Source organism: Aquarana catesbeiana, linkage group LG02, assembly GCF_042186555.1.
Source record: "Aquarana catesbeiana isolate 2022-GZ linkage group LG02, ASM4218655v1, whole genome shotgun sequence".
Taxonomy (NCBI): Eukaryota; Metazoa; Chordata; class Amphibia; order Anura; family Ranidae; genus Aquarana; species Aquarana catesbeiana.
In genome coordinates this window covers 486432493-486454447 of record NC_133325.1, presented here as the reverse complement: position 1 = coordinate 486454447, position 21955 = coordinate 486432493, and the positions used below count along the sequence as shown (strand labels likewise).

Sequence of the window (21955 nt, the reverse complement as noted above, 5' to 3'; positions counted from 1 at the left end):
TAGTCTATAAGCTGTGGTGCAAATCATAAAAAATTGATCACACCTGATGTACTGGTGGCCTCATTTCTTGCAACCCGAACAAGCCAGGAAAGTACAAATACCCCCCAAATGACCCCTTTTTTTTTGAAAGTAGACATTCCAAGGTATTTAGTAAGATGCATGGGAATGTAGGCCGTACAAAAGATTAACAAAGAAAAGGAAATAATTCACACTCAAACTCAATTAAAATTGGCGATAAAATGGCCGTGGCACCTTTATTGGTATAAACATAAATTTATAAATAATCAATAAATTAAATATTTTTAAATTTTCTTTTTCTTTTTTTATTTATTCATTTTATTAAATTATATAAAACATATATCAATATCTCGCTCAGTTATAGAACTCGAGCGAGTACCATAAATAAAACATTCATCAAAGTCCCCCCTTGATCCAAGGGTGACAAACCACATAACAGGTGCTGCGACAGGGTGGGAGGGATGGGGAGCTCGTCAAGCTGCTGTGGGGTCAACTGTGACAGGGGCTTGATGCGAGGGTCTTATATAACCCTAAAACACGTGTTTTTCCCAATTCAAATCACGTTTTTCCCGCTCGGGAGCCACATGCCATTCAGATTCTGCCATTTTAAAGTGACAGTAGTCAAAATTTTTTTTTTTTTTTTTATAATTTAAAATCCTTTTGCCTGCCACAATCCCATGTTGTGGGCACTTAAATCAATGCCCACTTTTCATTGTGAGGTTTTTGATGTTGTCATTTTTTTTTTCCCACAATTCTTTGCAAAATGAAGATTTTTTTTTTTTCCCACAAAATTGTCATTGTAATAGGTTATTTCTCTCACATGGCATGTGTATACCACAAATGACTCCCCAAAATACATTCTGCTACTCCTCCTCCTGAGTACGGCAATACCAAATGTGTGAGACTTTTACACAGCCTGGCCACATACAGAGGCCCAATATTGAAATAGCACCATCAGGCGTTCTAGGAGCATAAATTACACATCTCATTTCTCAACCACCTATTACGCTTTTGAAGGCCCTGGAGCACCAGGACAATGGAAACGCCCACAAAGTGACCCCATTTTGGAAAGCTAACACCCCAACGTATAATCTGAGGGATAATGAGTCTTTTGAACGGTTTTGGGAAAAAAAATAAAAACGCATTTTTTTTACGCAAAGTTGTGCATTTGTAAGATTTCCAACACATAGCATGTACATAGCAAAAATGACACCCCAAAATACATTCTGCTATTCCTCCTGAGTATGACGATACCACATGTGTGAGACTTTTACACAGCCTGGCCACATACAGAGGCCCAACATGCAAGGAACACCATCAGGTGTTCTAGGGACACATAGCATTCACATACCAAGAATTACACCCCAAAATACATTATGCTGAGCAAAGGGTAAACAAAAGATTACCTGTGGTTGTAGTAGCGCAGTTGTACACAGGAGGATAGCACTGGTCCAGGCAACAGACAGGGACTTGGTCAGCAAACGCAATTTTCCAGGCAACAGGCAGGAATACTGTCCATAGTCAGTACAGGCAGCAGGCAGGGATACTGTCCATATATAGTCCAGGGTCAGTGCGGGCAGAGATTGTCAGCAGTGCCAATATATTGGTCCTGGTAGTAGGCAGGTCCATGTGGTGTGGTCAGTTCATGCGACAGGCAGAGGCATGATGGCATAGGTCCTACAGGCAGCAGGCAAAAGTAGGGCCTAGTTCAGGACAGAATGGGGACAGGGGTAGAGGCTTCTCCCACCCAAATCTCTTTGAAGCCTCCGAGTCTCCAGACCCTAATCTAGGAATGAGAAAACAAATGAAATTGTTTTCTTCATCCAGAAAAACAATTCTGGAGCCCCTCACATATGTGAGACCCCTGTGTTCTGAATCCCACTAGTCCACTGGCAGGGTAGAGGCATGGTCAAACAGCCCAGGGTCAGTTCCAGATCAGGCAGAGATATAAACAGAATCGGTAGGCAGAAGCATGGTCGAATAACAAGCCAGGGTCAGTTACAGAGCAAGCAGAGGCATAAGGGGTGTGAAGGTGTGTGAAGGCAGGGAGTGAGGGTTATGTTTACCATACTTCACTAATAATTTAGTGAAGTATGGTAACGGCGGAAACGGTCAACTATGCAGAGGCCTGGTTAGGAAGGACATTGGGGACAATGATAAGTGGTGTCTCTTCTCACCCCTCGTTTGGAGCACACACGGCATTTTTTTTTTTACGTTTTTGGCCTGTTGCTCTGGGAGGGATTTTGTCAGGAAAGTGGCGTTCAGAGAGTCTACTAATTACATCGGATCTAATGTTCTCTGGTGGGCCGTTCGGGTATATAAGGGCAGTGGTGATTTCCTCCTGGTAGCCAAGGAAGGGTTTGGGTCTGTCGGTGGAGTTGCGATAAATTACATAGGTGTTGTAAATGGCCAAATTAAATAAATCGAAACTTTTTTTATACCACTGGTATGTTCTTGTGGTGGAAAGGTAGGGCTCGAGCATCTGGTCGTTTAAGTCGACACCCCCCTTTACATGTTGTTTTCATAGATACAGGTCGGCTTTTGAATTGGGCCATTCCTCCTGGTGATCTCAACAAATGTGGTGTTGTGGATTGAAGAAAGTATGTAGACTTATGTAGATTCTGTCAATCCACTTCACAGCCAGAATTTCCTCATTCCGTAAGCTCGCCGCCTCCCCTCTTCTTAACTTTTTGTTGACGAGGCTTTGAGGAAAGCCCTTCCGATTCGTCCTTACGGTGCCGCATGCTGGAGTCTTCTTTCTATGAAGGTTTCGGAACAGGGGCAAACTAGAATAAAAATTGTCCACATATAGATGGTAGCCTTTCTCCAGGAGTGGGTTTATGAGTTCCCAAACAACTTTCCCACTCGATCCAATATATTCTGGGCAATTAGGGGATGTAGCTGGGTGTCCTTCCCTTTGTATACCATGAAGGCATAGGTATACCCTGTAGCACGATCGCACAATTTGTACATCTTCACCCCATAGCGGGCCCTTTTGGTGGGAATAAATTGTTTTAAGCCCAGCCTGCCAGAAAATTTGATAAGGGACTCATCCACACATATATGTGTTGGCCTGGGGTAAACAACTGCGGGAAGATTTCTGAAAAATAATGTATTAGGGGCCGAATTTTAAAAAGCTTGTCAAAATTTGGGTGATTTCGGGGAGGGCACTGGGTATTGTCGTTATAGTGAAGGAATCTCATAATCATGAGATATCTGGTCCTGGGCATTATTGAGGAAAAGATGGGCATGTGGTAGATGGGGAGGGTAGACCAATACGAACGTATTTCATTTTTTCTGTTTAGTCCCATACAGAACGTGAGGCCCAAAAAAATTTTAAACTCCTCCACTGTTAGGGCTCTCCATTCGTAGGGATGGGCATAAGAGGACGTTGGGTTACTTGCAATAAATTGTTGGGCATATAGGTTGCACTGGGCAACAATAAATGCAAGCATGTCCTCAGTAAAAGTAAGGTGGAAAAATTTTCTGTGTCCACCTGGACTCCTGGCTGGGCAGTGAAAGGGGGAACGTTAGCTTCTCCTGAATTAGGTGGCAGCCACAAGGGGTTTTGAAGGGAATAGGGAAGGCTGGCATGGGACCTAACCCTTTGGGCCTGAGGTGCTGGTGGATGGCACTGCGGTGCTGGTGGATGGCACTGCCTCCTCACCAGTACGCCTTCGTCTGGCGGGCGGACTCTCATCCTCCTCCTCCGAGGCTGTCAGTGTACCACTGGTTAGGACAGGCTCGTAGTCCAGACTCAGAGCCGGAAAATGAGGAGGAATCCGAAGCGGAGAGCTCCCCGTTGCTCTCGTCGCCCGCAAGAATACTGTACGCCTCCTCTGAATATAATCTTCTAGCCATTGTTGGTGATGACAGAAGGCACTGATGATAGCTGGCACTCTTATGTGGCACTGATGGCACTTACGTGACACTGGTGACACTGATAACAGATGGCGGGTGGGACTGATATGTGTGTTGGCACGGTGTATGTGTGTTTTACTCACAGTAACTCTCTCTTTAGACACAGATCGCTCTCCCTCCTCACACGCTGTCTCTGTGTGAGGAGGGAGAGCCGGCAATGAGAGATGATCTCATATGTTTATATTTGAGATCATCTCTCATTGGCAGAGCGATCGCGCTGAAAACGGCCGCTGTGCTTGGCCGTTTTCAGCGATCTGTGACTGGCTGTGTCCAAGGGACACGGCCAGCACAAAACTTCCCCGATGCGCACCCACAGGAGCGCGCAACGCGGAAGTAAACAGGAGGACGTCCAGGAACGCCCTCCCGGCAGATAGCGTCCGCGCTGCAGCCGTCTTTCGGCTATAGCGCGGGCACGAAGTGGTTAAATATATAGACTGATCATTTCTTTGTCAGTAGGCAAATGTACAAAATCAGCAGGGGATCAAATACTTTCCCTTAGGGCTGCAACTAACAATTATTTTCATAATCAATTCGTTGGGCGATTTTATTGTTTCGATTAATCGGATAATAACCTTAAAAAAAGCATGGTTTACAATTTTAGTTAATATGTAAAGTTGAGGAAAAACATTTTTTTTTTTTTTCCTTTTTAATATCTCTATGCAGTGGTAAATATAAATAACCAACTATATGGTTAGGGAACAAAATGTCTAATCCACTCTGACAGAAGAGCTATACTGTATAAGCTATTAGAGGTTGAATCTGGTAAATATCATCAGACTGTGAAAGTAAAAATACACCATATTTATCGGTGTATGACACGCACCACAATTTAAGAGGGAAGTTTCAGGGAAAAAAAACTTTTTTAAATAAACCACTTTGAAGCAAAAAAATGGTCAGTGAGCATCAGTGCAGCCTGATCTATGCCCATCTGCAGCCTTGCCGAAATATAGGTTGCCACCAAGGGGAAGGAGGGGACAAGCGCTGCTGAAATAGAGCCGGATCTCCTGCGTGCTCGGCGTCACGCCCAGTCCAGCCCCTTGGCCCGGATTCTATGATGGTAACGCTGGTCCAATGCCGGAACGTCAATGCTAGGAGCCGTCCAGGGGGAGGGACTGAGCGTGACTGCAAGCCGAGCCGAGTGCATGGGAGATCCGGCTCTATTTCGGCAGCGCTCATCACCTCCTTCCTCTCGGTGGCAGCCTATATCGGCGTATAACACACGCACACACGATTTTCCCCCTATTTTAAGGGGGAAAAAGTGCGTGTTATAGGCCGATAAATACGGTATATTACTTATATCATATACAATAAGTAGTAAACCCAGAAGTAGGATATATGGGCATTTTTAACTAAGAATCCGACATGAAGCTATAGGAAGGGTGAAAGGAAGATAAACCTTTTTATATTAAAAGTAGTACTAATAAAAGCTGAGCTTTTTTTTTTTTTATTTTTTTTTTTTTTTTTTTCCCCCATGGATATAATTTTTAAATATAATGCACAATACTGGTAAAAGTTTACTTAAAATGTAATTGTAATTCCTTCTATTACCGCCAGTCTATCAGCCTCCACCTGATCTGGGTTCAGATACTGATCCTCCCTGCACAGTCTTTAAAGTGATTGTGGATTTAAAAAAAAAAGTTCTACTTACCTGCTCTGTGTAATGGTTGTAATGCATTCTCGTCTTCTGGGGTCCCCCACTGACACTTCTGGCTCCTCCTGCCTTCAGAGTGCCCCAATAGCAAAGTATAGTATAGAGTGCCACTATAGCAAGGTAAAATTACCGTATTTATCGGCGTATAACACGCACTTTTTTCCCCTTAAAATCAGGGGAAAGTCGTGGGTGCGTGTTATACGCCGATCCCCGCTATCGCTATGTGAATGTCGGCGATCGCTGCCGACATTCACATAGCGAGTAGTTTCAAATATGGCGCCGCGGAGTTCGGAGAGCCGAGATACACATAGTGGGGTGTATTCGGCTCTTTCCGGCGCCGCTCACAGTCACGCTCAGTCCCGCCATTGGACCTGTGTTATGTCCATCATAGGGCGGGACTGTGAGTGGCGCCGGAAAGAGCCGAGAACCCTCGGCTATGTGTATCTCGGCGGCGTTCCTTCACTTCCACCGGCGCCGAGTCCCTCCGAACTCCGTGGCGCCATATTTAAAACTACTACCATGTGTATGGCGGCGGTGGCAGGAGGCATGTACACTGCACTGGGGACAAGGCTGCACTGGGGACAAGGCTGCACTGACACTGAAAAGGCTACAATGACACTAACAAGGCTGCAGATGAACACTGATGAGGCTGCATTGATGGGCATTTTAAATGCAAAGCTTTTCAAAAGCGCTCAGTGTTTTAAGTTTCTTTTCCTTAAACTTCCCTCCTAAATTTTTTTCCTTAAAATTCTCTCCTAAACTTGGGGTGTGCGTTATACGCCGGCGCGTGTTATACGCCGATAAATACGGTAACTCCCTTCCTGCCCAGGACTACATGTCCCATGAGGCATTGCTCCTCACACACTCACAAGTTCTCAGGCACTTCCTGACATGTATGGATGGTGTACTGAGCTGTATGTGTGCTGCACTGTATTTCCTGATATGTAAACAAATAATGCATTCTATATGCAGGCCAAGTAATCGGCTGGCCGATTAATCGATTATGAAAATGGTTGACCACTATTTTAATGATTAGTCGTCTATTAATCGATTTAGTAGTTTCGGCCCTACTTTCCCTTACTGTACATACTTTGCTCCAAGCTGGAACAATGTAAAACATTTGCATACTCCACTTTAGTGCAGCTCCGCTAAATGTTAGGCATTGTTTTCCCATTTTAGGTTTAATGAATTGCTGCATTTTCTCAGTTCTTTTCCTCCTTTGCATGTGTGCTCTCATCTGCTGTGTAACTGCATTATTCTTTGTGGTGAGAAATCTAGGGATAACATTTCATAGAAATAAGCACTTGCTGTTTACTTTGGTAGTTCAGTGATAATGAAGATGGTGCTTAAATTGTAATACAATTAGTTTTTTTTTGCCTCTAAGCCATGTTCTTTGGACAGTAGAATCAGCTGCAGTGTAAGAGACCAGCCCTGGTGACTAAGCAACTAGACTTACTGTAGAACGTCATCACACTAGGGATCTTACTGTATGTGTCCTCATTCTCTTCCTGGCTGCGTAATCTGTGATGGTTACGACACAGGTTTCTGAATAAAACAAACATACATTGTTTGCATGGCTTCCTTGCATATCCTGCACGTAACAGTGTATGGCATCACAGAACTTTAATGCCCTGACGTGTGAGACTGCAATTGTCAGTTACACTGCTGACCCACATTTTCTTACTTCAGCTTTTCCATCTCTTCCTGTGTCGGCAAATGTAAAAACATCAGTTGTCTGCTTTCACTTTAAATTACCTCCTGAGGGCTCAACTCTATGAGATTTGAACTATAATTTCAAAAAAATTTAGCACTTCAGTTTTATTTGCAACGCAAAGCTTCCCAGCAGGTTAAGCTTTATGTGTGACTGAGCCAAAGGGCAAGACTATTGTAATCACTTGTAAGTGTGACATTGAATCGGAAGTAAAGCACTGCCTTTTTTTTTCTTTTCCCTGACCTGCAAAGTAAAGGCATAATGTGCTAGTATGCATCACATACTAGCACATGTGAAACTTGCTGCAAACAAAGCCCTCCACCAATGTGTTGTCACCACTAAAGGCTGCATCCATCTTCACCCATATTTCTTCAGGGTCCGTGGGCTTCGGCTGTGACTGGCTGGAGCCGCTGGTCATGGCACAGGGCTCTGAAGAAGCAACATGGGTGGTCATTCCTTCAGAACGCGCGTTCCGATGATGTCTGCTGCATATACAGTGTATATCTCCTAAACGGTGCATGTACAGTATTTACAGTACTTACTGTATAAGTAAGCCTTATAGGCTTGCCTATAGGTACAAATCATTTAAGTTTTTACAACCACTTTAACCTGTTGACCATTGTCAAGATGGGGTTAAAGCGGAGTTCCACTCAAAAGTGGAATTTGTGCTTATTTGTCCCCCCCCCCCCCCCCCTCCGGTGCCACAATTGGCACCATTTAAGGGGGGAACGGGGATCTGTTTTTAACAGGTCCACTTCTGGAGACGGGTGCTGCTGTGCCGTCTCGCCTCCTCCTTCCTCCGCTCCGCCGCCAGGCCAATTGGAAAGCGCAGCAAGCTTCACACATGCGCAGGCTTCACTTCTGGGTTCCCTTATCAGTATTGGCAGCGGCTACACTCGACAGTCAATCCAAAGATCAGCTGGGGTGCTGATGTCTTGGGCTTTCTGGACTGGTAAGTGTCCATAAATTTAGGCTGCAGTCACACTACAGCGTTTTTGAACAGTGGGCAGATTTGCTGCGATTTGACAGAGCCAAGGTGTGAATGACAACATGGGACTCGCATTCGGGATGCCATTAATTAGCGGTGCAGGTCTGCCGCGATTGTCACGCAATAAAATGTGCTGCAATAGTTCTGGAGCTACTTTTGGGCGACATGCGTCCCTCGATGTGGGTTGCTGCAATTCCCCTCAATTCAAAACGCTGTAGTGTGAATGCAACCTAAGGCCCCTTTCACACTGAGGCGCTTCTAAACTGCCAGTAAAACACTGAGCGCTTTTGAAAAGCTTTTCAGGCGCTTTTGAAGAGCTTTGCATTCATTTCAATGGAGAGGGGCGTTTTTTTTCACCCCCCTGTCAGAGTGAAAGTATTCATTGATTTTAATTGAAATCGTTTTTCGTGAGCTTTTCAGGCGCTTTTTTTTTTTTTTTTTTTTTTAAGCTTGAAAGTGCCTCAGTGTGAAAAGGGTCTAAAAGTCAGCAGATGAAGCATTTGTAGCTGCTGACTTTTCAGGTCTCCTGTAGTTTAAAACGTTGATATCTTTCAAGTTCTACTTCCTATAGTGGTATATAACTGAGGTTCACAGTAAACATATTGGAAAGTTCAGGAGCTCAGTGTAATTCATCAGTACACAATTTTAGTATGAGATGCTATTAAAATCCTTAGAGTAACTCCACTTTGAGAAAATTCCCTTCTGGGTGATTCATGTAAATTGCAGGGCATTAAAGCAAACTTTATTGCAGATTCCTATCTTCGTTATTCTGAAGAAATAGCTGTTTGAGTCCATGTGCAAAGTGAGTGGAAGACGTGATTCTCTATCAGCAGCTGCACTTGAGGGTTAGAATGAGGAAAGTGGCAAGGTCTGAATGCCTTTTTTAGATGTGATTTCTCTTTGGGAGTGCCCCACCGAAAATAATGTTTTTGTGGCAGGTATGCCCCAAATCTGACTTGTATCCTATTGCAGACTTCTGGGAAATTTTGAGCCTATTGCACAAGCAGGAAACAAGATTTCTGGGGGCATTTTGTACATCTGTGTATGGAACGCCTCCAGCTTGCCAAATTGCAGCTATACAGAGGTACGGCTTCCCATTCTATGCACAAAACCAAACCAATAAAGAAAAGTTTGACCCTGCTGGGTCCTTTCCACAGGTCTCTGCAAATCCACAGATGTCCATGTAAAAAGTAGCCTGTGCAAAGGCATATGGTGCGGACAAGTGGATTTTTCTTTTTGTGGCTATTGTGCAATATAATTCAGTGAGAGGTTTTGGTTCCTGGAGTTTCACTAGGCCCCCGTTCATTCATGAATAAATGAGAAGTTCTGTATTTTAACTATCAGAATGAAAGTGAGTGTCCAATGCCCGCAAAAAGGTAATCAAAAAATGTTGTGCAAACGATAAAGGTGAAAACTGCTCCCAATAAACACAACGTGTATTAGCTTAACTCCGTTTTAAACACAAAAAAACTACTAAACAAATATCAGAATCTTGGAAACAAATATATCAAACAGAGAAGTCTCTATAATGAAAAATTAAAACTATGTTCCACAGTTCGTGTACACAAAAAGGGTAAAAAATTGTATAATGCCTGGTACACACAATGAGATTATCGGACAAATGATCGTGTGTTTTTTTTTTTTTTTTTTGCATGCTAATCTCAGATCGAACTTTAAGAGTTTATTAAAGTCACAATTTCTCGTACAAAGTGATGTAATGAATTTTTGTATTGAATTTTCGAACGACAGCTGTACTGATTAAAGAAAATTGTACGATCTGGCATCGTACGGAAAAATTTTGTGCATGTCCTATCGGATAAACTGTTGCCCTAAACCTAGCTTCTAAGCCTAACCTTGAACTTCACTATAAACCTCATACAACCTTTTAATTTTTTTTTTTTCCCTGTCTGGCAATTGCTGTCTAAATCGCAAACCTGTCTTCAGACTAAAGCCTAGTACACACTATCAGAAAATCAGAGGAAAAAAACTTTTCGAAGTGATTGTATCTGATCGTTGGTTTCAAGAGGCGATCACGACCGTTCATGTGAAATTATACTAAGGAACAAACGAACGTTTTTCTTGTTCGATTTTCGTTTAGTGTAGCTTTTGTCCAAAATAATGGGAAGAACAAGATTACGCATGCTCGGGATACATTGCATTACTTCCAAAGTTGAATTTTCATAAATTGAATAACCATAGTTTTCGATATGAGACTAGCATGCTGATATTTTCATCGTGTACGGGCCTTAACAAATCCTGTCGTTGGGTAAAATAGTTCCCATATGTATTTCAACAGTGTATGTACAGTTGTGCCTATAAAGTTTTATATACATCTGGCAGAATTTTTAAGATGTGGACCAAGAAAGTATAAGTGAGAAGACCAAATGTGTTTATTTTTCATTTTATTCAGATTACTGGTTAGGTGTTGCAGAACAGTGCAATCGTTGCCCAGAGGAAATGCAGTTCTGTTTAAAAAGTTTGCAAACCCTGAGATTTTAATCTGGTGTATTACCCATTTTAGCATTGACTGCTTGCAGTCTTTAGTGATTAGTTGTGAATTGGGGGTCTTTATTTGCTCCTGTGGTAAAGCTGTCAGTTCTTGGCAAAAAGCCTCAAGGTAGTGTAACTTCTATGGTTGTCTAGCATCAGCAGCTTGTCTGAGATTTTACCATAGTGGCTTAGGGGTGTTGCCAGTAGATTGTGATGGCCGCTCCAGACCTTTCACCTAAAAGAATGACTAGTTCTTATGTTTAGGATCATTATCATACTGTAAAGCAGGGGTCTCAAACTCAAATTGCCTGAGGGCCACATGACAAGTTTTCATATCCCATGGGGGGCCGCATGCAAACTTTTAAAACTTCAAAAGCAATAAACTATACCAGCAATAATATACTATACTATACCCAGCACTGGTGTCAGCAAACGCATTATTAACCCCCAGCACTGGTGTCAGCAAACGCATTATTAACCCCCAGCATTGGTGTCAGCAAATGCATTATACCCAGCACTGGTGTCCGTAAACGCATTATTAACCCAGCATTGGTGTCAGCAAATGCATTATTAACCCCCAGCATTACCCCTCCCACACTGCACAAATAGCCCCACACTCCATAAAATACCCCCCACACTCCATAAAATACCCCACACACTCCATAATTACCCCCACACTACACAATTACCCCCCACACTGCACAATCACCCTCCACACTGCATAAAATACCCCCCACTCTGCACAAATTTCTACCCCAGTCACCCCACTAAGGACTTTGCTTCAGTGTGATGGCTCACTCACCTTTCCTGGCAGTCATGATCATCTGCCTCCCAAGTCCTCTCCTCCTGGCTTCCACACAGGCCTAGTGACAGGGGACCCAGAGAACACAATCTCCCACTCTGAGGTGGCAGCAAGACCCTGGTTTGGGGCTCTGGTCGATCGTCAATGCCTAGGTGGGCAGATCGATGAGCGGATCCTTCCTCCGCTCCTTCCTCTGCTCTGTTCTCTCTCTGGGCTGCAGCAGCATGCAGCAGAGAGGACAGAGGAGATGGAGAGGTAAAGCTCTTTGGCGCCTCCCCCTCTGCGGTGCCTGGGTGCAGTTCAAAAAGACATCCTGGATAGAGGTCGACCGATATGGGTCTTTCTCTGGCCCATGCCGATACCGATATTTAGAAATCGGGGCGGCCGATGGCCAATATATATGTGGCCGATATTTTAGGCTGATTTAAAAAAAAAAAAAAAACCTCACCCACTCCACTCCTCCCTGCTTGCTCCTGTCACTCTACCACACACTTGATGTCCTCAGTACAGATGGCACTGGTTAGCTTAGGCAAGTGGCACTGGCAGGTGGCACCTGGCACTGATTGGCAGGTGGCACTGATTGGCAGGTGGCACTGATTGGCACTGACAGATGGCACTGGCAGGTGGCACTGATTGGCAAGGGCACTGGCAGGTGGCACTTATTGGCAGTGGCACTGGTTGGCACTGGAAGGTGGCACTGGCAGGCATTGGCAAGTGGCACTGGTTTGGAACTGGCAGGTGGCACTGGTTTGGAACTGGCAGGTGGCACTATTGGCACTGGCAGGTGGCACTGATTGGCGTGGCACTGATTGGCGTGGCACTGGCAGGTGGCGGCAGGTGGCACTGGCAGGCACTGGTTGGCACCGGTAGGTGGCACTGATTGGCGTGGCACTGGCAGGTGGTGGAAGGTGGCACTGGTTGGCACTGGCAGGTGGCATTGATTGGCAGGGGCACTGGTTGGCGGTGGCACTGGCAGGCACTGGTTGGCAGTGGCACTGACTGGCGGTGGCAGGTGGCACTGGCAGGTGGTACTGGTTGGAGGTGGCAGGTGGCACTGGCAGACTGGTTGGCACTGGCACTGATTGGCGGTGACACTGGCAGCTGGCACTGACAGATAGCACTGACAGATGGCACTGATTGGCACTGGCAGGTTTCACACTGAGCGGAGTGTAACCGTGTGTGAAACTGACAAGGAGCTGTCCACACTCAGCGCTTGATGCTTGTGTGAAGCTGACACATAGCACAGAGGAGAGAGACAGAGGGATCTGTCAGAATTGAGGTTGATGTCGGGGTGGGCGGGACACGGCCGGGGTGGGCGGGACCAGCAGCTATCAAACACAAGCCAATGATTGGGCTGCTTAAGAAAAGGGGCGGGCCACATACATGTAGCGGCCCGCCCAGATCCCATTGGCTGGTGTTTGATATTGGCTGGGTCCCGCCCACCCCGGCCGGGTCCCGCCCACCCCCGACATCAACCTCAAATCTGACAGATCCCTCTGTCTCTCTCCTCCTGTTACATGTCAGCTTCACACAAGCATCAAACGCTGAGTGTGGAGAAGGGAGGAGGAACGGCGGCCAGTGCTATATATCGGTCTAATGGGCAAATATCGGTCGACTTCTAGTTCTGGATTGGCCCTGCCTGCGGGCCATTTTTAACCGGTCCGCGGGCCGCAAATGGCCCGCGGGCCGGTACTTTGAGACCCCTGCTGTAAAGCCTAAGTGCTTCCCTGACTGAATGCAAATTTTCCTCCAATATGTTCTGATATGTTGCACTTAGCTTGCCATCCTTCTTTTTTCAAGTCATCTTCTAGGATGGCTTACAGAGATGGGCTCCTCCCCACTTAGCACAGGAAACACATGATCTACATTATTAAAAAGTACAACACATGCAATGGCCCCTCAGTATTTGTGTTTCCTCTGGCCAGACAGGAGCTCCAAACAATGTTTGTTTTTGTTTTTTAGCCTTCGTGCTAGGTGGCAGGGGCCTCCCGGTGTCCATACCCAGTGTAACGGGGGCAGTACTCCTGGGGTATGAGTCACCTTGGGCCATCCATAGACCTGGAAAAGCGGTCTGGGGTGAAGGTAAGGGACCCCCCTCTCCCACTTTGTGGTTGTTGCCTCAGTGAGGTACCTGTTATGAGTGGAGGAGGTGGCCCAGTGGAGTCCATCCAGGAATGGCACAGCACGGTGTTCCCCTGGTGGAGGTGTGGCCTGTCTCCCCTCCAGATTTGCAAGGCCGCAATCTGGTCCAGGTTCCAGACTTTCATAAAGCATTGGAGACTGAACCTGCTTGTCAGCCAAGACCAGTCTTTCAGCAGGAAAGTGCTGCAGGCTGTGGTCCCGCCCTGACCAGGTAGTCCTATTTTGTCCTCTGTACGCTGTCCTGGAAGATGACTTGGAAAAACAGTGTTATTACATGTTACCTAATTTTTCCAGAATTCTTCCAGGATGGTGTGCGTTCCCTCCCTTTTGGTGGATTAGCAATGTAAAGAATGAATAAAAGCTACACTGAGAGAGTTTAATAATTGCTTATTCTGAAGCTTTTGGTTATTTAATACTGAGGGGCTGTTGCATGTGTTGTACTTTTTTTATAATGTGGATCATGCGTTTCCTGTGTTAGGCTCCTCCCACCTATCTCTCTGTAAGCCGTCCTAGAAGATTCCTGGAAAAAGTAGTTAACAGGTAATTGACTAAATTCCCTGTTCCTTTTGCAGCTTACATACTCAAACTGAAAATATCCACCTCCATGCTTCATGGTAGGAAAGGTGTGCTTCTTCCCATAAGCCTTGTTGGTTCCTAGAACATTGTTTGTGGTTGTGCCCATGAAGTTCGTTTCGTCTTATTATTTATAAATTAATCCAGAGGTTTTGAAGCATCTGTGCGCTTTTAGGTATATTCTAAGCAGGCTGTTTTGTGTTTTCACAGCAGAAATTTTTTTTTTTTACTAATTCTGCTAGGAGTAGGTAAAGTTATCAAAACTGTAACTGTTTGTAAAGCTGTAACATGGTATTGCTTCCTTGTCTGCTTGCAGGCCATTGTAAAATGACTTGCTAATTTAAAACCGTTTTGTGTAATGTAACTTTATTTTTATTTTTTTTTTTTTTTCTCTCCTCTTTAGGATCTTTAAACTGCAACCATGCCACCTGCCGTTGGAGGTCCAGTGGGCTACACGCCCCCCGAAGGAGGCTGGGGTTGGGCAGTCGTCATTGGAGCCTTTATATCGATTGGCTTTTCATATGCCTTCCCCAAATCCATCACTGTCTTCTTTAAAGATATAGAAGCAATATTTGGTGCAACTAGCAGTGAAGTTTCCTGGATTTCTTCAATAATGCTGGCAGTCATGTATGCAGGAGGTAAGGATACAATCAATGCTAAATCTTCTTCCTTTTTTTTTTTTTTTTTTTTTTTTTTTTTTTTCTGTGCGCTTTGTAAAAATGTATATCTGTTAATGCCATTGGCATACTGTGATCCAGGGTACTAGCCTTTATGCTAGCTTTGGGCTACATTCACACTGATTTAGGTCAGTGCAAATTGTAACAGCTGGAATCTTCTGCTTCCTGCTAATGTTCTGAGCAGCCACGTTCACTAGAATGGTAGGTTGCCCACAGTGGCAGCTATTCACACAGCCAGCATCTACCTGTGGATGGATAGCCAGGAATACCTGCTATATGTGGTTAAGCTGTCCATAGATGTAAATAATTGGAAAAATTCTCAGAACATTCAAAATTCGTTTTTTTTTCTTTCAACATTTGAGTTTTGTAATGACTGGGTAGAAATCTTATCTATCTAATGAAATGACACTTAAAATTGTTATTTTTACACTAAACTTTTATCAGTGCAGCCTCCCCTGTGCCCACCATTGCAGCCTCGCCTGGGCAGAGGAATGCATGGCTGGAGGAAGGGGAGAGCCGCAGGATAGCACGCTGTTACCGGCGCTTTCATTCTAATTGTCTCCGCTCTGCTCGACACAGCCCCGTCTCCTCCTGACCCGTGCCTGTGATAGAATCCCAGCATTGGACCGGCGTTCTGTCTATCACAGGCGCAGGTCAGGAGGAGGCGGGACTGTGTCTAGCAGAGCGGAGACAATTATAATGTAAGCGTTGGTAACAGTGTGCTATCCCGTGGCTCTCCTCTTCCTCCCCGAGGTGATCGCTCGGAGAACGGCTCCCGATCAACCCCGCCGGTGGTACTCTCATTTTCCACTCTCAAAATGCGAGTAGGCGAGTGGAAAATTTGAGGGATGTGTATGTATTTTTGTCTATACTAGAAATTCGTTTGAGAATTTTCATCCTGCTCCTTTAAAATTTTTGGTCAAAAACAAGTCATTTTGACCCATTGATTAGAATCTTTGGGTGCTTGGCAGATACCTTGTATGCTGTTATTTAACTTCAGAGCACTTGGCAGATCGCCTGTGAGACTGGCTGTAACCCTTTTCTCAAAGACTTCTTCAGAATTTCGCACACTGGAGGGGATGATGGCTGTCTGGTGTATACATGTTTCACTGGGTATTGCCTAACCGCTTTCTGGTACTTTTCTTGTTTGCCACAGGGGGGTCATTCAGATCACCACTGTGGTAAGTATCTGTGGACCCTTTGTTGCAGTCTTCCTCGTTTTTGGGATTAACTTGAAGCACTGAGAGCTGTGAAATTCATGTTGCATGTTGCAGACCCTCTATATGCAAGGAATGCAACCTTTTTTAAACGTCATGCTCGTCTTGACCGAAAAGGGCCACACCACTTTTCAGTGTGTTGCAATCACCATGCAGCCCTCTGTGCCACATACCCTGGACAAGGTACCTTCCACACCAAAGGCAGCCAGCTTGTTGCACGTGCAGTTATTTTTCTTCCACTCTTCATGTGAGGTGACCCACTGATGATTCCCCGAGGCTCCAGATCTGTCTTTGTTGCTGTTGTCACCTCAGTGACTGTCAGATGGACATTAACCCCCTCCTGTAGCTGGTCAGTGAGAACCGGTTCTAGGTAAGTTTTCCCATCATACTGTCAGTATTGCAGTTCATAAGCACAAGGTAATGGGTTCCCTGGGCCTTTTCAGATCAGTCACTAACAGCACAAATAGCATGGATCACTGTTCCCTGCCTGAGACTACATGCACCTTTTTGGAGGCTTCATTAGCTCATCTCTTCTGCATTTTCCAGGGATTAATTTTTTTTTTTTTTTTTTTTTTTTTTTATGTAGCACCCTGTACCAATAGGTAAGTGCTAGTAATAGGATTTTTACTAGTTAGTCTGTCCGCACAGGTAAATTTAGGCAGGCCTATGCTGCAAGCTAGGCCTGTCTGTTTTGATCTGGGGGCAGGGAGTGGTTAGAGTAGCAGTGGGTGTGACCACCTGTGCTCTAGTTCTGAGGTGCCTCCCCTACTTCCAGAGAGAATGTTCTGGAGTGGCAGGCAGCTCATGTAGGAGTCATGACCAATCCCCAACTGGTATTGGCAGGGGGCGGGCCCCCTAGATAAGCTGAGCATGCCACTGGGGGTGGTTGTCGGCTGCGTGAAGTGGAGGATGGACTACTAGACGGCAGCAGGAGGGCACCCCCATCTGGGGTGGGGGGTGTGCCGATCGCAGGAGGAGGCCCAGGGAGAATCTGTGAGGGAACTTTGTCTTTAAAGGTCATTGGCAATGTCTTTATCATTACACAGTCATTGGTAAAGAACTCCTGGAGCAGAGGGGCAGGTGAAGCTGTAGGAATGTATGGTCCGGTCAAGTTCTCTATCAAGGACTCAGGACAGAGAAAGGTCGGTGAGTGTACCACAGTGGAGGGCTGGATGTGCCAGGAAGTCTGTGAGGGAACTTTGCTTCTACATGGTCATTGGCAAAGTCTTCATCATTACACGGTCAATTATGGGGTGTCCTGGATCAGAGGAGAGACTGTGGGGATGTGTCAAATCAATGTGGCCTGAGGACACAGGATTTGCTAGCTGGGAACAGTAGTCCACCGCTCAACATGTGCTTTTAAACTACTAGGCCTCTGGGGAGAGGTACTGCAGGCGTCTGGCCTAGTAGCAGCGAGCAACCAGAGCCAGCTGAAGGAACTATTCAGAGTGGGTCCTTTTTGCTTACAGAAGATGTGACATTACTTTTATATTGTTAACTACAGGATAAGTTTGTGGAGGAGGAGAGAATTTCTGGGAACATCACCCTTACACGGTCAAGAGTGATGTCCTCATCCTTTCACGGTCATGGGTGAGGAAATTCTGGGAGCAATAGTCTGTGGGAGTTGCGCAGAGGAGGAGCCAACAGTCTGCATGGTGCTGCAGGAGAAAGATCATAACTGTTTTTAAAAAAATGCACATTTCTTCAGGCTCAAACTATGTGCTAAACTGAAATCTCTAAATATGGTGGTGAAATGAACTATCCTACGGGCATCCCATATGCCCCTTTCCCCAACCAAATTGTACCCCCAAATAAACAACCCAGCAAAACACTGTTCATTGTCTCTGCAAGTGATATATAGGAGTCTGGCAGCGGGGTGAATTGGTGGATGTTACTAGTGGCAACTACACCACTACATTTAAACTATATCCAAATTCACGAGTAAGATCTCTGCCATGTTGGCTGACTAAAAACCCATGGCATCACAAGCGTACTTCTGTTCTTTTCTCTACAGTCTGTTTTAAACAGTTTGGATTCCCAAAACCTTCCAAACCTGCAAACAACTTTGAAAAATGGGGGCATCCCCCAGTAGTGTAAAGTGGAGAGGCATCTGTTAGCCTTTGCGGTCACCTGAACCAAAAGCATCTAGCATGGGTCGAAGATGAAGTATCCAGGGACTATAAGCAGGAGTTTTCACTCTGCCTGATTTATTTATTTTTGTCAAACTTGTCAACATCTCCAACTAACAGACCACCACATCGCGTTCACTGAACCCCTATCCTTTGGAGTCATGCCATTGTTCCAGAGAGAGAAGTTTCTACTTAAACCTGTCCACTTCCCAACGCAGATAGGGGCATATGCCCCATTCTGGATCTAAGCACGTATTAATTTGTGTACAAATTTCACCTGGACTCTACCAGTCAGTCACAGCCTCCCTCAAGCCAGAGTGTATTCTGTCCTAGTGTCAGGAGCATCTAGCGCTCCTGCTCCTCATTCCAGCATCTGGGTTTTGGCTATGGCATTCTCCCTGTCTGTATCCTCCTGCAAGGTGGTTGATGTGGTCAGTCTCTGGGTGGAAACCAAACTGGTTATAAGCCAGCCAAACACTCAATCGCATGCTTGTGATACGTGTGTAATTCCTGATGAGGCTGTCTGTCTGCCTGCCCTGCTCTGCTAGATTGGATTTCCCGGTTTATGACCTGGGACCAGATTTTGGATTATTCCCTGAACTCAGCCTGCCTTTTGCCTGGACTGTCATAGAACCACTCTGCCTGTCTGACAACCGCAAGTATCTGTTTGCTTTGCTCAGTTTGTGCCTGCCCTGGTGTGGTAGCCAGGGACTATAACCTTTTTATAGAAGTCCTCGGGGCAACCACATACCGATGGGCCTGCTTGCCTTATGGGAAAGGGGGCTGCTATAGGTAAGGAACTCATTAGCCAGCTATAGTGTCTGATAGGGGTGCAACGGATCGTCCCCGATCCGTGATCTGAACGGGTCAACCTGTTCGGATCAGCACACCCCGCAGCGCTCCGCTGCCTCAGCCTTAGGAAAGGTCGCGGCTTCGGCCTAGCTCCGGGGCGGCGGCCATCTTGGTACACATGGTGGTGGGGGAGATGACGTGGATATTACAGCAGTGGGGGAGATCAAGTAATTTAAAAATGTTAATAAACAAAAAGACAACACTTATGTTTATTTGTCTTGCCTTTTTTTTTTTTTTCTTTTTTGCTGATCCGAAAATGATCCGATCCGTGACTCTGATCCGAGGAACGATTTGAACCGTGAGTTTTTTGATCCGTTGCACCCCTAGTATCTGACCACCTGCGTTGGGGTAGCTGTGACACCTATTGGAAATAAAGGGTGCTCCCATACACTCAGCAGAATTAGTAAAATGTTAGCCATTTTTGCTGCACTGACAACACAACAGCCTGCTTAGAATATACCTAAAAGCGCACAGATGCTTCAAAACCTCTGTGGACCACTAAGTGCCCTTTGGGTCATTTCAGCATCTGGCATCTCTTTCCTGTGTATGATATACACAGGGTGCCATGAAGAGGCCTTGCAGCTTATCCATGCGTTTGCAAATGCGTGCTAACTAAACCCCTGTTAACGCAAACTGTTGAACAGGTTAATTTGGTCAGTTGGCAGACTGGTTGATTAAAATCCAGAGCGATTGATCCAGGACGCACTGTTGAACCCTGTAGTGGTTCCAAAGCGTGTATTGACCAAGCTTAACAGCAAGGTCACACACCTTAAGGTGAGCCTTCATTACATGGGAGGGAGCACCTGAGAGAACACAGCGTCTGATTATCGCATCACTTTCACAGCATACTGAATAGCATGGAGTGTGGAGCACCTGTAAATTGGATCAATTTGAACTTTGTGCAGTGCACTTAAAGCGGAGTTCCACCCAAATTTTGAACAATATCTGTATGTATTCTCTTCCTTGCCTAGATGCTGACATGCCGTTTAAAAAAATTTAAATCGCCGTAATTACCTTTTTATTTTTCTATTCTTCTTTGCACTTCCTGGTTCTCCTCCCGTGGGAGTAGGCGTGTTTCTAGCCTCTCCCAGACTCCTGGGAGCTAGTCTCAGGCTTCCCAGGATGCCACTGAGCATGTGCGGGAAGGAGCGGTGAATGCTGGGAGCACAGCATTCACCACATCCAGGAAATAAATGCTTGTGGGCTTCAAATGCCCACAATGAAGATGGAAACCGCCTGCAGTGAATAATATAAGTTATTCTTTCCGACGAAATCTAACACAGGCGGACATATTACACACAATATGCGAGTATGTAATGCTGAGAAGAAAAGTTTATGAATGAACTAAAAAAAAAAAAGATAGGTGGACCCCCGCTTAAGCACTTAAGCACTTTCATAATTCCAGTATTTGGATCTATTTAAATTTCCATGGACTTATTTGCTTTAAAAAAATTTTTTATCACTATATGAATGGACATTGTCACTTTATTTGGCTATTAAGCACGTGTCATTTTATACATTATTACTACTACGGTGTAGAGGATATTTTTTTTTCAGTTCAGAGACTTTTTGCTTATACCTTTTGATAGCGCAGCGTTTTTAATGCGATCTTAATATTTTTACATGGTTTGAGACATGTTTACCGCTTGCAGCTATTAAGCACGTGTCATTTTTATATATTTTTCATTATATATTTTATACATTATTATTACCACGGTGTAGAGGATATATTTTTACCAGTGCAGAGGCTTTTTGCTTATACCTTTTTGATAGCGCAGCGTTTTTAATGCTATTTTAGTACTTTTAACGTGGTTTGAGACATTTTGAATCAGCTTAAAGTGGTAAATGAGGATTTATTGGTTTATTATTGTTAGTGGAGGCTCACAGGATGTTCTATATAATGTCCTCAAAAGCTTTGCCAATGTCGAGTCACCTGAAGGTACTAACCTATAACCCAGGATGTATGAATATCAAGCCTGTCCTGTAATCTCAAGATATTTGATTTACCTGTAAAATCATCATCTTATTTTATTTATTTTTTTAGATACGCTTTAACTTTGGATGTGGGATTTTATTGAATCATATATTATGGTCATTGAATGGGGTTCAATTTTTTAAAGTCAAATTTTTTTCTATGCCTTAACCAAGACTACAGCTATGTTACACATGCCATTTTTTTGGGAGGCGTGGGGGCAATAAATGTGCTGTATAAATTATTTCGGTGTTAAGTGACTGCTACTAAATTTAAAGTTATGGATTTCTTATTTATTTTTGTGATTAGCAACTTGGACACAATTGTTTTTAATCTTTTCTCTTTTAGGCCCTATATCCAGTATATTGGTGAATAAATTTGGGAGCAGACCGATTATGATGTGTGGTGGTCTTCTCTCTGGAATTGGTTTAATTGGCGCCTCTTTCTGTAACACTGTGAGCCAACTCTACTTTTGTATTGGTGTTATTGGAGGTGAGTCTTTTTTCCACCTTTTTATAACTGACATTTGTGCAAGCTTTTATGTAAACTACTATTCTGTGAATACAGGCGGTCCCCTACTTACAAACATCTGACTTACAAACGACTCCTACTTACAAATGGAAGGAGCCAACAGGAAGTGAGATGAAATCTACCCCTAGGAAGGGAATTTCTCTCCTGTAAGAGTTAATATGGGGATAAGGGTGTATCCACTGATGTTTTATCACCCATCCTTGTTTCCTAAATAACCCCAAATTTTCTAAATCCAATTGTCATTGGGACAGAAAGTGAGGTGAAATCTTCTGAAGAGGTGC

General features: G+C 44.6%; 1 protein-coding gene across 1 annotated transcript in view; it reads left to right on the top strand.

Annotated features, from left to right (window-relative positions):
- Positions 1 to 21955, top strand: part of SLC16A1 (solute carrier family 16 member 1) — a 49628-nt gene that overhangs the window by 14265 nt on the left and 13408 nt on the right. The window contains exons 2-3 of the mRNA XM_073615720.1: positions 14700 to 14934; positions 21492 to 21635. Coding sequence (XP_073471821.1) covers positions 14718 to 14934; positions 21492 to 21635 — 361 coding nt within the window. The 5' untranslated portion in view covers positions 14700 to 14717. The remainder of the gene's footprint in view (positions 1 to 14699; positions 14935 to 21491; positions 21636 to 21955) is intronic.